At 51.9% G+C, this 16,001-nt stretch overlaps 1 protein-coding gene across 5 annotated transcripts in view; it reads left to right on the top strand.

The window, feature by feature from the left end:
* The first annotated feature begins 17 nt into the window (after positions 1 to 17).
* Positions 18 to 16,001, top strand: part of ACOT11 (acyl-CoA thioesterase 11) — a 52,587-nt gene continuing 36,603 nt past the window's right edge. For 2 of the 5 annotated variants that reach the window (XM_082429729.1, XM_082429731.1), the window contains exon 1: positions 57 to 184. In XM_082429729.1, coding sequence (XP_082285855.1) covers positions 152 to 184 — 33 coding nt within the window. In that variant the 5' untranslated portion in view covers positions 57 to 151. Of the gene's footprint in view, positions 185 to 4,271; positions 5,720 to 16,001 lie in introns of those variants that run through there. The other 3 variants (XM_082429732.1, XM_082429733.1, XM_082429730.1) reach the window with 3 other exon arrangements.

The following is a 16,001-nucleotide window of genomic DNA, read 5'->3' as shown; positions in this document are numbered from 1 at the left end:
GATAACGGCTGGCTCAGGAGGGGCGGGAGCCGGGGAGGAGGAGTGCGAGGAGAGGCGGACCGGCTTCATTTGGAGCTGGAGCGGGGCTGTCGCTCAGGTGACCAGTGTCTCTCCGAGGAGGGTGCGAGCAGCTAGCGGGGTGTCGGCAGCAATGATCCAGAATGTCGGAAATCACCTGCGACGGGTATGGAGGGTGGGCTGGGGGCGGGTTGGGGGCAGAGGGGAGGGGACTGGGGGCTGGGGATCCCAAAAGAGAACTGAAGTTTCCATTTTAAGTCAGAAGTCCTACATCTTCTCTCTCATTTTCCATGGGCCATTTTCTAGCTGTCTTTGCAAGGAGAAATCACAGAACTCCTGGGCTGGTTTATTATAAGCAACAATCCCCAAACAAGCCCCAGGGGCCGTTAGGAGGGCTGGCTATGTTGAGTGGAATCATCTTCGGCAAGTTCTTTGCGTCTGGAATTCTATTCTGGGGGTGTGTGTCTCTCCCCATGGAGTTCTGTGCCGGTTTCTGCCTGACGGCTGAGCTCTGTGGCTCTGTAGTGTTTAACTCTTAGAATGCAGGGCTTGAGGGCCACAGAGCTGCTAGAAGATACAGGCTAGGGATGTGCGTGTGAGTGAGTGTGACAGGCTGAAGCCAGGGTTCTTGGGAACAATGACCTCTTTGCGACAGCACGTGCAGGACCAAATGAGGGCTGTTGGAAAGGTGTTCTGCAAGGTGACCTCGCAGAGAACGTTTTCCTGGAACCTCTTAACAGGGACTTTGGAGCTGAGATTAGATGCTGAGGCACCAGACAGACCCAAGTGCTCAGCGGTCCCTGTCGGGAGCCTTTGATCTGGGGAATGGAGAAGCGTTCGGGACAGACTGGCAGACGTGCAATGCTGGGTGTAGAGCTACCATCCTCTGAAGACATTTTTGGGAAAAGCCTTTTAAAAGGGACAGGGGCAAATAAAGACATCTCTTCTCCACCCCCTCCCTCTATCTGTATAACTGGCCTTGATCACCACCTTTGGATCATTGCCTGCATGGCAGATCTCCTTGGACTCCCCTTGTTTCCTCCAGAATTCTCCAAATTCCCCTGGAATACAGGAGGAGACCATTTTCTGGGTTGTTACCAAAGCTGCTGTTAATGAAAAGCAAGCAAACCCACCCACCAAACTCTTCACTGGGGATAAAGAAAACCGGGTTAAAGGAGGGCCTCAGATAAACCACATGCCCTGCTTTACAGGGTTTGGGAGCCCTTGTCAGTATCCCATGGCACTGCAGACAGTGAGCATTTTGGAGTCGGATGGTTCTTGCTTTCACCCATCACTGGGTAACCCAGCAAGCACTCGGCACATGTGAGTGAATGAGTGAATGAATGAGGTGGTGAGTCTCCTGCCAGGCTGGGGTTGGGGGGGGGAGGTTGCAGGAGCATTGAGTGCCTGTGTGGTGGTGCTGGAAGGGTCACCTGTCCTGTTTCTCTCAGTGGAGACCCTTCTCCTTCCCCACGCAAGCTGTCAGTCTGTACTGGGCACTGAGTCCCGCACTCCTGGGCTGGTACCCTGTGGGAGGCTGGGAGGCTGGGAGGCTGGGAACCTCTGCCTGAGTTCTAGCCTGGTCCGGGCAGCTCCCAAGGGGGCCCAGGAACTTCATTTACTCTGGGAATGAGGATGGAGCTGTTTGTCCCAGTTCCCCCTGAGAAGCTCTGCACCCGGGTAGTGCTGCCAACAGGGTGGTGGAAGGTCAGAAACAGGCGTGAGCATCTGTGCACGTGTTCACACACCCACAGACTTACACGTTGTTCCTGACCCCCTGTGGCGATCCCCCTGCTTCACCTTGAACCCGAGGACAGCTGGAGGTGCTGCTCCCCACCCCGCCAGCACCAGCCTCAGTCAGGGTCTAGTTCACAGTGCGGGGAGGCTTAGGGCATACCATTTGGCCACCTCTGGATTAGAATCTCATCTTCACCCCATCATTGACAAGTAACCTTGGGCCAGGCGCTCCCCATCCCTGGTTGTTCTCTGAGGTCCCCATCAGTCTTGATATCCTGGGGGTCTGGATGTTTGTGAAGGGTTTGTGCACCACCTTGAGGTTGGTCCTGACAGTGAAAAGTAGGGGCCCAGCTCCCTCAAGGACCCTGCTGTGCGATGGGGGAAGGGAGACCCCTAGACGTAAAATAATGTGCCTCTCATGTAGCAGGAGCACAAAAACTTGTGAACAAATGAGCGGCCATGGGAGCTCAGAGGGGGCTGAAAGAGTCCCAGAAGGCTTCCTGGAGGAGGAGATGAGACTCAGACACTTAGCTTCAGCCTATTTGGGAGCCACATTTGAACCCTAGTCTCAGACATGGGCAGATAGCCTTGGTGTTCTTAGTCTGGAGGACTCATCTTCATCCTTCAAAACCTGGCTCAGCCATCATTCCCCTTCAAACCCCCATCCTGCTGCTCCCAGAATTAATGGTGTTTCCTCGGGACGTTATACTGGCCTCAGTTGTTCCCTCTACAGAGATTAGCCTGTGTCAGCGCTGAGTACTCTGTGATGGGCCCAGGCTATTGTGTGGAGCTGACAGCTAATGAGGGAGACACAGTGAAAAGGTAGTCAAAGAAACATACAATGAAAATCTGTGATAAGAGCTGTGAATATTAATAATAAATGTCATATAAATGCTAGCTATGTGCCAAGCATGCATTAATTCATATATTCCTTATAACAACTCTGTGAAGTAGATAGTGGTACCATGCCCATATTAAAGATGAAACTGAGACAGAGAGGTTAAGTAACTTGCCCAAGGTCACACAGCTAGTAAGTGGCACTGCTGAGATTAAACTCAGGCTGTCTGGAGAACAGAGAACTGTTAGAGAATAATGAGAGAGGTCACAAGAGAGCTCTGTGACCAGGTGACAACTGAGCGGAGACCCAGTGGCTGAGAAGGAGGCAGCCATGGGAGGAGATGGGAAGAGCGTTCCAGGCAGAGGGAATAGTATTCATTTACGGGCTCCAAGGTGGGGGGAGCCTGGTGCATCTGAGCTGCCGAACGAAGGCTGGCGTGGCTTAGGGTGGAGTGAGTGAGGGCAGAGCAGCTGGAAGGGGCTGAGACGTGGTTACGACATGCTGCAGGCTGGGGGCCTGGACCCCGGAGGCAGGGTTTGGGGTTTGGAGTGCTGTGGGCCCTATTGCTCTGCCCACCAGACTGTGCACTCCTTGGGGGCCCTCTGGTCCCCAGTCTTGGTGCCAAGGTGTGCAGTCCCTGCACACTGAGCTCAGGAACCCGGGGGAACACATCATCAGAGTTCCTCTCCTCCAGCGCCGTGAAGGTCCCCACTGCTTTCCCATCCACCTCTGACCCCTCACAATAGGGAGGTGGGCCATAGGATCAGCGCCCTGGTGCAGACAAGGCACAGAGAAGGGAGAGGATGTGCCTGGGCTTGTACCACTGGCGAGAGACTCGGAACCCCTACCTGCTAGGTTGGGACCCCTTTTCCAGCCCTTGTCTTGGCCACCGAGAAAGTGGCCTCGATCTCACACCCAGACTCACCCCATGCCAGCCTCCTCTGCCCACCTTCACACACTGACAATGCAGATTCAGGGCTGACCTCCTGCCTCTACCTCCTAGGGCCGAGGGGAGGCTGCACCCCTGCCCTTCACCTGTGCCTGGTCCAGTGGGTCCGAGCTGGACAGTGGTAAGAGTCCAGATAACTGCCTTAGAGACGCTCACACATTTCACTCCCTCTAGACCTGTTTCCTCATCTGTGAACCAGGTCTGTTCCTGCAGGTCTTGTTAAAGACATTGGAGGAGTGTAGATCCTGGCACATAACTGGCCACAGTAAATATTGGTTCTTTTATTTCTGTCTCATCTGGACTTCAGTTTCCTCAATGGGTTAATGACAGGGTCAGTGGGTCGGATGAGATGGTAAATGCTAGCTTTTTGTTGAGCACCTACAGAGTGTCAGGTGTGTTTAAACTTCCCAACAGCTCTGCAAGGCTGCTGGTATCCAGCTAGCTTTACAGCTAAGAAAACCAAGGCTCTGGCACTGAGTCACTTTGAGCTAGTTAGAGAATTCGAAGTCTCGTCTGACCCTAAGCTACAGCTGGGCTTTGTCCTGGGCTGACCTGGCTGAGCCGAGGAACTGACACCTCTGCCTTGTGCCTGCTCTGTCCTGTGCCTCCAGGGACAGATGGTGCTGCCGGCTGGGTCCTCTGCCAGCTGCCTGGCTGCAGACCTGTGTGTTCCTGCCACTCCCACAGCAGCCTCCTTGTGGGTAGGAGGTGGCACAAGGGCAGTGATGGAAAGGATCAGAGGCCGGCATTTTGGGGACACAGGGATGAGTCAGACTGGACCTGTCCTCAGGTTCCCCCAAGCTGATGGGGAGACAGAGAGTGGTAAAAACCAATGATGACAGCACAGTGTGGCCAGGCTGTGAGAGAGGGAAGCCCAGAGGTGGCCCCTCATAGCCTAGGGGACAGGGCAGTCTCCCTGGAAGAGGTGATGGGGTAGCTCAGCCTTGAAAACATTTCCAGGTTAGGAAGCATGGTCCCGGCAGAGGCACCTGTGTGTGAGATGTGAGAAAAGCTCTTTCCGCAAGGAAGAGGGAGAGCATTTGGCAGTAACCCCCTGAGGTGTCTCTCCCTGGCCCCCTTGCCCATGTAACACATGTATCCTGCCTGGGCCTTCTTCAATAGTAATAATCTTCCCTCAGCAAATCAGACATTAACTAATTAATGGCAGTAGACATTAAGTATTAAGCACCTCTTCTGGAGAGGAAGCCTAGTGAATGAGTAGAAAGAACTGTGGTCGTTGAGAAAAGCAAAATCCCAGCTCTACCACCCAGAGCAACGTGGCCCTCAGATAGCCCGGTTTCAGTTCCCTTTTCTGTGCAAGAGGGATAGTTGTCCCTCACAGGGTTTGGTGAGGATTAAATGGTATTATGGATATGAAGCCATTATATAATGTATATAAATGCCTGGAACATAGTAGGTGCTCAAAAAAGTATAGTGGGGTGATGGGGGGTGGGAAAGCGGAGATGTTGGTCAAAGGGTACAAACTTTCAGTTATAAGATGAATAAGTTCTGGAGACCTAAGATACAGCATGGTGACTGTAGTTAACAATAATGTCTTATGTACTGGAAATTTGCTAAGAATGTGGATCTCAAGCATCCTCACCACTCTCCCCAAAAAAGGGTAACTGAGAGGTGATGGATGTGTTGATTAGCTTGATTGTGGTAATCATTTCACGATATATACGTATATTAAAACATTGTGTTTTGCAACCTGAACGTGTACAACTTTTATTTGTCAACCATATCTCAATAGAGCTGGAAAAAAAATGTATATATATATAGTGAGGCCCTGGGACTCTAGAGAGATATGGGCCTGGCTCCTGTCTTCAAGGAGTTTATCTCCTCATATGTACACCCACTTTACAGTCTAGAAAGTGGTTGTACGTGCTTTACCTTGTCGGGTTGTTCAGAAGTCCGGGGAGTCAGCAGGCTGGCTGGCAGCGCCTCTGCGGTGCCGCACGGAGGCCCATCGCTTGGAATGGTATGCTCACTGCTGGTGGCAGTGCTGAACTCCACCTGTAGAACAGGCTGTGATCCGCCCTGGGGGTGCGGCCCAGCCAGGTGTGGCCCTGCTCCCAGGCCTGGAATCCGGTCAGAGATCTGGAAGGGGAGTGGCCTTCAAGTCTTCCTAAAGCAGCCTCAGATTTCCAGCACACTCCAGGGCTGAGCCAAACCAGGTGAGTCTCAATTTCCATTTGATCCCTTAGGGAGGGTGTGGAGAGACCCAGCTCCTCTCCTTCTCTGGGGATACTGCCCCCAGAACTGTGGGAGGGATGGTGGTCTGGAGTCAGAAGTCTCCGGCTCGTTCTGGGCTAGTGGCTAGCGGCTACCTTTTCCCAGCCTCAGTTTCCTCATCCGAAACATGTGGACACGGGGGTAATAATGGTCCCTGTCATTTGAGCCTGCTTTGTGCCAAGGAGGTTAGTGTCATGATGCATTTACATAGAGACTGGATGGCCTGCCTACAGGCTTTGAGAGCAGTGGGGTAGTGGGACACATGGGCCTGGGGAGAGGAAGGGGCCCAAGGACTGAATGACTTTGGGGCAAGGGAAGGGGCAAGTACAGCACTGCTTCCTCCACCCCTACCCTGAGGGCCTCCTGGGACTGAGATTACCTGGTCCCCACCCACCTGCCCTTACTTTGGAAGATAAAAGTAGAGCTTTCAGGCTGCAAGACTAAGAGAAGATGTGTCTCACCCCTGCTCAGACTGGTTCTCAGGGAGGCAAACAGGAGACTGGGAGGGACTTCTGTGCCTGCTAGGCCCTCTGCAGAGGCGTGGGGGGATGGTGATGGTGGGTGGTGGTGAGATCCCCACAGCCCAGTGGGGGATGGACTGGCCAGGGACCACTCCCCTCCAGCTCTTTCTCCGTATCACCTGGAAGGCAGGAGAGCAGGGAGGAAACCGATGGAGGGTCTCCCAAGTGCCAGACTCTGTCTCATAAGTCCCGTGGGCTGGGGGATCTGATCTCCCTCTAGGACTGGTGTCCCCCTGCAGCACCCCTGCCAGGCTCTGGAGTCAGAAGAGCCCACGTCCAGTCTCTGCTCTGCCTTTTACTGGTCATGTGTCTTTGAGTGGATCTTTCCCTGTTCCCTGAGTTTCCTTTTCCTCAACCGTAAAATGAGGACTCCTGCTTCGGGGCGGACTTGAGAATTAAAGGACCCCCAAGGACTAGGCCTGGCACATAGTAGGTGCACAGTAAATGGCAGCCATAGATTTCTAAAAAGGGATTTTCTGAGCTTCTGGGAGAGCAATTCTTGGGCAGTCCCCGTGCTGTAGGCGGCTCTCAGGCAAACAACTGGCTCTGTCCCATTAGCAGACAAATGAGCTCTTTGTTCCCCTGCCTCTAGGCAAACAAAACCCCTCCCTTGTCCCCATGTCCCCTCCCAGATACTCCCTTGTTTCTTTGCTCCCCATTCCCACAAGAATCTGAAAGAGTTTTCTGTGGTCCCTGCTTCCACTTCTTTCCTCTCATCCTTTTCCTGATATACTCTAATGGGCTCTTCTCTCGCCCTTCCTCCCGCCCCCTTAGAGCTTCTCTGACCCTGGACCCGCAGGCACCCCTCCTCCTGGAGATCCTCCCAGACCTGGTGCTCCTCCCACCTCAGGGCTCCTTCTCTGGCTCCCTTGCAGGCTCCTCCTTCCCAGCCGACCTCTTTTGCTCTCTCCTTGGATGATGTCTGTTCTATTACTACGACTGTGTGACAAACTATCCCCAAACTTAGTGGCTTAAAACAAGAACCGTTTTATTTTATCTTGAGATTTTTGTGGGTCAGGGATTTGGGCAGGGCTTGGCTGGGTGACTCTTCTGCTCTATGTGGTGTTGATGGAGGTTACTTGGTGGTGTTCAGCCAGTGGATGGGCTAGACTATGGAGTCCACCATGGCTTCACTAGTATTTGGCCCCTTGGTGGGAATGGCCGGAAGGTTGGTTCTAGCTGGGACTGTCATTCTGAGCAGCCACATGGGGCCTTTTCCATATGAAGGTCTCAGTGGGAAGTCAGACTTCCCACCTGGCAGTGGGCTCCACCAGAGCAAGAGTTCCAAGAGGCCTGGGTGGAAGCTGCCAGGTTTCTCATGATCTGGTCTCAGAAGTCACCAGTTGAGGACTTTCCTGGTGGCACAGTGGTTGAGAATCTGCCTGCCAATGCAGGGGACACGAGTTCGATCCCTGGTCCGGGAAGATCCCACATGCCATGGAGCAACTAAACCTGTGTGCCACAACTACTGAAGCCCATGCGCTCTAAGCCCTGGGTGCTGCAGCTACTGAGCCCGCATGCTGCAACTACTGAAGCCCGCGTGTCTAGAGCCCATGCTCCGCAACAAGAGAAGCCACCGCAACGAGAAGCCCACGCACTGCAATGAAGAGTAGCTCCTGCTCACCGCAACTAGAAGAAAGCCCACATGTAGCAACAAAGACCCAACACATATTAAAAAAAAGAAGTCACCAGTTGAAATGTCACTAACGGGGATCCAGATTCAAGAGGAGGGGATTAGACCCAACCTGGGGTCTAGGGAGGAGTAGTAAAGAATTGACAGCCACCTTTGACCGACCACAGGGTTGCAGAATCCTGTGGATCTTAAAAGCCCAAGTAATCTCATGTCCCCAGGTGCAGCCTCTTCTCCAGCGGGCTCCAAACTTGAACATTCATCCTCCTTGACATCTCTCTTTAAGTGTTTCATAGGATCGCAAAAATTTTTGATTCCACCCCTACTTATTTCTCCCCTGATCTCTCCCAACTCAGTAACCATCACCACCATCTACCAGCCATTTGTCCAAAGTCTGGATCCTCCCCACGACCTCCTGTTCTCTCACTCTCACACGTGGAAGACTTCAGCACGTTGTGCTGGCTCCACCTCCCAAATACTCCTGGGTCCATCATCTCTCTTCGGACTGCAGTGGCCCACGGAGGAGTCTCGCTGCTTCTTCTCTCTCACCCTGCAATCCGCCCCCACACAACAGCAGAGTGATCTTTTTTATTTTTTAAAGATATGTTATTTATTTATTTATTTATATTACTAATTCTATTTATTTTTTGGCTGCGTTGGGTCTTCGTTGCCACGCGCAGGCTTTCTCTAGCTGCAGCGAGCAGGGGTTACTCTTCGCTGAGGTCCCTGGGCTTCGCATTGCTGTGGCTTCTCTTGTCACGGAGCACGGGCTCCAGGGGCGCAGGCTCAGTAGTTGTGGCGCAAGGGCTTAGTTGCTCCACAGCATGTGGGATCTTACTGGACGAGGGCTCGAACCCATGTCCCCTGCATTGGCAGGTGGATTCTTAACCACTGCGCCACCAGGGAAGTCCCCAGCAGAGTGATCTTAAAATGCAGGTCAGATCACTCTCTCCCCACTCATCGACATCAATTTTTCCCATCACACCTCGAGTAAAATCCAAACTCCACTGAGACCTTAGGCCTTGGGTGACATAGGACTCTTCCCTATGACATAGGACTCTTCCCGGTCTCTTCCCTTCTCCCTGACACTGCCCTGTTCCTCTGGCAGCCAAGCTTGTTCCCGTTCCTCCTTGCACTCTTTGCACCCTCTGCTCCCCTGCCTGGGACCCTGTGCCCCCAGAACCTGGCCCAATCGCTCCTGCTTGTCATTCATTCAGATCTTGGCCATGAGTCTCCTTGATTACTCAACCTAAATTAGTTCCTTCAGGTCCACCACCTTCTCTCTCTATCACATATGCTGTTTTTCTTCTTTCTAAAAAATTCTTTTAAATTGAAGTATAGTTAATTTACAATGTTGTGTTACTTTCAAGTATACAGCAAAGTGATTGTTATACGTATATATATATTCTTTTTCAGATTCTTTTCCATTACAAATTATTACAAGATATTGAATTTAGTTCCCTGTGCTATACAGTAGGACCTTGTTGTTTATTTTATATATAGTAGTGTGTATATGTTAATCCCAAACTCCTAGTTTATCCCCACCCCCTCCCCCATCCCTGTTGGGTAACCGTAGGTTTGTTTTCTATGTCTGTGAGTCTATTTCTGTTTTGTAAATAAGTTCATTTGTATCATTTTTTTTCTTTAGATTCTACATATAAGTGACATCATGATATTTGTCCTTCTCTGTCTGACTTACTTCACTTAGTATGATAATCTCTAGGTCCAGCCATGGTGCTGCAAATGGCATTCTTTTTTTCCTTTTTATGGCTAACATTCCATTGTATATATGTACCATATCTTCTTTTTTTAAAATTAATTTTTATTGGGGTACAGTTGCTTCACAATGTTTTGCTGGAAAAATATGGAACTCTTCACGAATTTGCATGTCATCCTCGCACAGGGGCCATGCTAATCTTCTTTGTATCATTCCAATTTTAGTATATGTGCTGCTGAAGCGAGCACAGTACCACATCTTTTTTATCCATTCCTCTGTCGATGGACAGTTAGGTTGCTTCCATGTCTTGGCTATTGTGAATAGTGCCTACTGTTTTTCTTCTTATAGCACTTTTTACTCTAAAACAATCTCGTTCCTTTGTTTATTGTCTATTCATGAGTGGAGAGTCTGGGTCTTTAAAAAGGTTGATGTTGATCCCCGGCCAGAATTAGCCTCTTTCTAACCTTGTCCACTCCTGTTTGGTCTTGGTTTTATTCCTTACCAGGACCCTCCTGTCCTCTGACCCCGCCAGCCCTCACATTTGCAGCCAGAGGGCTGTCACCCAAGCCACAAGTAGCCTGGCCCCCTCGCTGTCCCCCCTACTGCCTGGCTGTCCATCCTGTGCCACTCCCTGTCCCCTCTGCCTCCTCCTTACAGAGCTGGGCCTCACACTGCCTGCCGTGCCCCAGCTAGAGGCTGTCTCTTCCCTGCCACCCAATCACTCCTGCCCTAAGCACGTCCGCACCCCTCACCTCCACAGAGGCCTTCAGCAACCACAGGGCCCCGTTTGGATGCAGCAGGAGTTGCCACTGTTGTGCTTGTGGTTAGGGGAAACCATGAGGCCATTTTTGCATAAACAACCATTAAGCTAGAGCCACGCCAGCACACATATAGCTTAGAACAAAGTGATGGCAACAGAAAAACTTAAATGCAGCCTGACAGTGTGAATCATGTTCATTTTTATCTGCTTGGTTTTATGTTTAAAAGTTGCAACCTTTCAGGTGGCCATCCATGACCAGGTGTGTCTTCATTCAAGCCCTTTGGCCAAAAGTTGAACAGAGCAGACAAATGTGGGACTCCATGGGAGACAGCTGCCAGGTTCAATTTAACTCATGTCTACTGAGCACCCGCAATGTTCTGGATCTGTGCAAATGCAAAACATGTCTATTCCTGCCCAGTGAGCTCTTCCCTTGTGCCTGGAATGCCTTGTTCCCTGTGAACCCGAGCTGGTTTCTTGCGATCACTGCCTTCTATTCCAAGAAGCCGTTTCCTTAGTGAGGCGTCTTGAGCCTTTCAGGGGCCAGGGAGATGAGAAGTTGCTGAGTCTGGCTAGACTGTGAGTGATCATCCGTGGGAGGCCTCCTTGGAGTACCACAGACTCCAGCCTGTTCAACGTCTTGATCCATGGATGAAATGAAGCCCTGGTGGTAGACAGTTGGCGTGTTTACCTGGAAGTGTCTGTCCTGGAACTGGGTAGAAAGGCCTGTCTGCCACCACTGGGAGCTTCCCGCAGCTCTCTTGTCCACCCGCAGCCTGGGTCCTCGTCCTCAAGCTTGGCGTGGGCTCTGCCAGGGCCGCCTGGCCAGTCACGGCGGGGATCTCTTACCCCAGGGACCAGTGCAGGCCCTTCCTGGTTAGGATGATTTCCTGTGTCCTTCAGCGATGCCTTGGCTTTTTTTTTTTTAATTGAAGTATAGTTGATTTACAATGTTGTGTTAGTTTCAGGTGTATAGCAAAGTGACTCAGTGATATATATATATATATATATATATATATATATATGTATATCTATGTATTCTTGTGTGTATATGTATATATGTATTCTTTTAGATTCTTTTCCATTATAGGTTATCACAAGATATTGAATATAGTTCCCTGTGCTATATAGTAGGTCCTTGTTGTTTATCTATTTTATATATAGTAGTGTGTATCTGTTTATCCCGAATTCCTAAGTTATCCCTCCCCCCCCACCCTTTCCCCTTTGGTAACCATAAGTTTGTTTTCTATGTCTATGAGTCTATTTATGTATTGTATGGAATCTAAAAGAATGATATAAATGCTTCAGCTTTTTTTTCTTTTTTTAAAGTTTTATTTTTATTTATTTAGGCTGCACTGGGTCTTAGCTGCAGCACGCGGGATCTTCATTGCAGCATGCAGGATCTTTTAGTTGCAGCATGCGGGCTTCTTAGTTGCGGCACACGGGCTTCTTAGTTGCGGCATGCAACTCTTAGTTGCAGCATGCATGCGGGATCTAGTTCCCCAACCAGGGATTGAACCCGGGCCCCCTCCATTGGGAGCCAGAGACTTACCCACTGGACCACCAGGGAAGTCCCAATGCCTTGGCTTTTTAACAACATGGAGAGCTGACACTTTTCAAGCATTTTCTACAGGTCGGATCCTGGTCTAAACACTTTGTACATAATCTCATTGAATACTCACTATGATATTATTATTCCCATGTTACAGATGTGGAAAAAGAGGTTCAGAGTGGCTTAAGTAAGTGACTAAGTTTATCCAGGGAGACAGAGGCGGTGCCAGGATTCCAATGCAGGCTGTGTCCCGCTTGCCAGCCCCCTATGCCTTCCTGTTTTTCTTTCTTCTCTGTCTGCCCTGCTCATCACCTCTTCAGCAAGCCTTTCTTGTGGGTTCAGATTCCTCTGAGACAGTTTAGGGCACATGGGGGTGGGAGTGGGACTAGGGCAGGAATGATAAGGCCATCTTGCAGCCAGAGAGCTTGAGGCCGAGGAAGGCCCTGGAACATGGCGAGTGCCCAGTAGAGAACCACTGGCGCATCTGCTCAGCTCAGCAGCCCCTGCCAGGGAGCAGGCCAGGCCCAGCTCTGGGTCCCAGCCTTCCACCTGGCGACTCGGGGCCTTGGAAGCAGCTCCTCGAGGGTTGGTGTCCCCTTGCTGGGCCTCCTGAGGCCCACTCTTCCTGCGGAGTAAAGGAAATGCGTTCTGTGGGTGAAGTCACACCCACTCTCGCCACTCTGCTCTGCTTAGGAATGATTTCTTGAACACTTTGGAGGAAAGAAGTTGGTGTGTTGTATGAGGGGAGGGGAGCTGGGCGAGAGGACAGGAGAACTGGTGACCGGTGACCAGCTGGGGCCTTGGGGGAGTGTGGGGACCAAGCAGGGGACTGAGCCCGTAGGTGCTGCCTGAGGGGTTGGGGCAGGGGCCCCACCTGCTGGGGAGGGCAGACACCATCCCTCAGTGGAGGGGACTGCAGAGACTGGAGCAGCGACTGGGGCCTCCAGGGGGCCATGGGGCTGCCAGCTTCCTGGGGCAGGAAGTCCCAGCTGTGGCCAGAATCCCAAAGGGCTGAGAGCAGCTCCAGCCTGAGGAATGTGAGCAGTGGGGGAGTTTGGGAGGGGGCCCTTTCCTGCCTCCCTCACTTCTCTCTCTGGGGTATGTGTGTGTGTGTGTGTGTGTGTGTGTGTGTGTGTGTGTCCTCTCTTCCACTTGCTCTGTTCCCTACCAGTGTCTATTCTTTGACCTCATGGTTTTTCTATTCCCTTTCTCTCTTTCCCTTCTTTTCCTCTTTCTCTCTCTGTAACCCCTTTCTCCTCCCCCCTCCCCTCTTCTCTTTCTCTCTCCCTCTCCCCCGTGCTCTCCTGGAGGGGACAAGTGGTCCCTGTAACTGTTTCCAGCTCCAAGGTAAATGGACTTGCTTGCAGGATGGCCGGACCTGGCCCATCGCCTGGCCACCCGTTGCCATGGTGACTCAGATGTGGTGTCAGGCAGCAGCCTTGGCTGTCTGGCAGGCAGGGCATGAAGGGCTCTGATGAAGAGAGAGGCTGGCCCTATTCTTCACAGATCCTGAAGGGCTCATCCCACTGCCAGGGGCTCCCATGGCAGGGGGTTGCCCGTGAATGTGGGTTCCATGCTGGATACTATCAGAGGGGCCTGCCTGAGGTGCCACATAGTGGGGGCCAGTCACACTTGGGGTCAGACTGCCTGTGTGCAGACCCCTCCTGCCCCTTTCTGGGGTCTGCTGGAGGTAAGGGATGGGAGGTGGCAAACAGCTCCAAGGAAGGAAGCTGCAGGGAGGCAGCTGTCAGTGGTGGAGGGGCAGGGGTAGCTGGACATGCCTGCGTCTGAGAGGGTCCTGTCTAGCTGTCCATGAGGTTTCCTCCCACTCCCCAAAGTTAAGGATTTAGAAAGTACAGTTTTCAGCTGACAGACAGCTTGCAGTTTCTGCACTGGTGATGGCACCTCACTCCCTCACAGGCTGCTGGCCTTGAGCATCCAGTAGGACAAGTGCCTGGCCCCTGGACTGTGCCGGGAGGAGGTCCTGATACCACCACTGTTTCCTGCAGAGGATGTGAGGGTCGATGGGGAGGAGAGCTTCCCTGAGGGCCCTGCCTGGCATGTGTGGGTAAGGAAGGGCCTGTGCCTGGCACTAAAGCCTGGGATGCAGCAATAACTATCCTGCCTGTCAGACAAGAGAGATGCATTTACAGCAAAGTGCCCAAGCAGACTCAGCCCTTGAGTTAAACAGACTTGGGTTCAAGTCCCAACTCTGCCCTTTACTGGCTGTGTGATTGTGTGATTGTGTGTGTGTGTGTGTGTGTGTGTGTGCGCGCGCGCGTGCGCACATGCGCGTGCACCATACCCTTTCAGAGCCTCTGTTTTCCCATCTGTAAAATGGGAATAATAACGACATTTGACTATTAGGGCTGTGTGAGGATTGAAAGAGAAAAGGCGCAGAAAATGCTTAGCACCACACCTGGCACGTATTAAATAATTAAACAAGGGAGCACGATTGTTTTCATTCTCACCTGCATACCTACCCTTTCAATTTTATAAACGAGGAAGCTGGGGCCAGAGAGATTTAAAAACTTGCTCACGTCCCATCGGTCATAGTTCTGCAACACTCTGTGGGGACAGTGCCCAAACAATGCAGAGAAGCAGAACTGAGGATGAGGCTACTTTGAATCCCAGTCCCACACAGCCAGTCCCTGCAGGTTCCGCCTCGATTTCAGGCCCCTGCTGCGCCCACTCTGTGTAGCAGTGTCTCCCAGGTAACCCCTGTCTTGCTCTGTGCAGGAGGGGATCCACTCGGGCTGTCCTGTCCCTGTGGGCAGGCCCTTCGCAGACTCAAGAAGTGCTGGAATAAAAGGAGGCCTGAGCCACTGTGGTTTACAAGGCACTTTCTATACATTTCCTCCCATCTCCACATTCTGGTTTCCAGGAGTGAGAAGGCTGCTGGGGGAAAGACAAGTCTGGTCCTGCCCAACTGCTTCGTCGTCTCCAGCCTCCCTCACATCTGGCAGCACTTCACAGTTAGTCGGGTGCCCTCAGTTTCGGGATCTCCTTTAACCCTCACTAGTCTCGGATGGAGATGGGGTGGGGATTGTCCTCAACTTCTCAATTACTTACTCAAGGTCTGCCCCACTTCAGGCCCTTTCACTTAAGACCTTGGACAGATGGCACCCACTGCCTCAGTTTCCCCATCCATACCAGCAGGCAGTTGTATTCAATCTCTAAGCCCTTTTCAGTCTTGTGGTGATGAGGCAAGAGCTACGCTGTAGATAGAGGCAGGAGGCCTGCACTTAAGCCCCGGCTCTGTGGTTTAGAGCTGGGGGACCTTGGACTTGGGACTTCTCTGGGTCCCCTGTGTACCTTGCCAATGATAACACCTCAAATGTTTCCTGTGGATCAGATGAGATAGGAATGGTTAAGCATTCAGGAAATGCCCTCCCTGCCCTCTCTGGCCCCTGGCTGGCTCTTCAGTGGGGCAGGAGGAATTCTCCAGATGACCCAGCTGAGGGTAGGTATCAGATTTCAGACAAGCTATTTTTACCCTCGGGGCATGGATGGAGGCAGGTGATGTTGAGACTCTCTGTTCTAGAATGGGGTGAAGGGGGGAAAAAAGAGAGGGAGAAAAAGGACTTCTCTGGTGGTCCAGTGGTTGACTCCGCGCATCCACTGCAGGGGGCACGGGTTCGATCCCTGGTCGGGGAACTAAGGTCCCACACGCCTTGCGGCGTGGCCCAAAAAAGAAAAAAAAAAAAAAGAATGGGGTGAGGGGGCAGGGCCTCTAGTGGAGAACTTCTCCTGACCTCATGGCCTGTATTCTCCCTGCCTACATAGGGTGACATCAGTGGGAATTGGAGACCCTCTGAACAAACTCATTCATTTGGTCCACGGTGAGCCAGGCTCCGAGCTGGGCCCGGTGGACACCAGGTGTAGAGAGAGAGGGCTCCTACCTGGTGGATCTTTGCATTGATGTCCACCAAATACTCCCACAATTAAATGAATGTTGTCACAATGGAGAGCATTTAGAGCAGAGGTCCACGGGGCCAGGAGCATGAGGATGGGGGGAGAGAGAATGGAGCTGAGGGATGAGAAGGC

The sequence above is a fragment of the Balaenoptera physalus genome, assembly GCF_965194825.1.
Source record: "Balaenoptera physalus genome assembly, chromosome: 1".
Taxonomy (NCBI): domain Eukaryota; kingdom Metazoa; phylum Chordata; class Mammalia; order Artiodactyla; family Balaenopteridae; genus Balaenoptera; species Balaenoptera physalus.
Note: the sequence above shows the minus strand (reverse complement) of the source record. Positions and strands in the feature narration are given on the sequence as shown.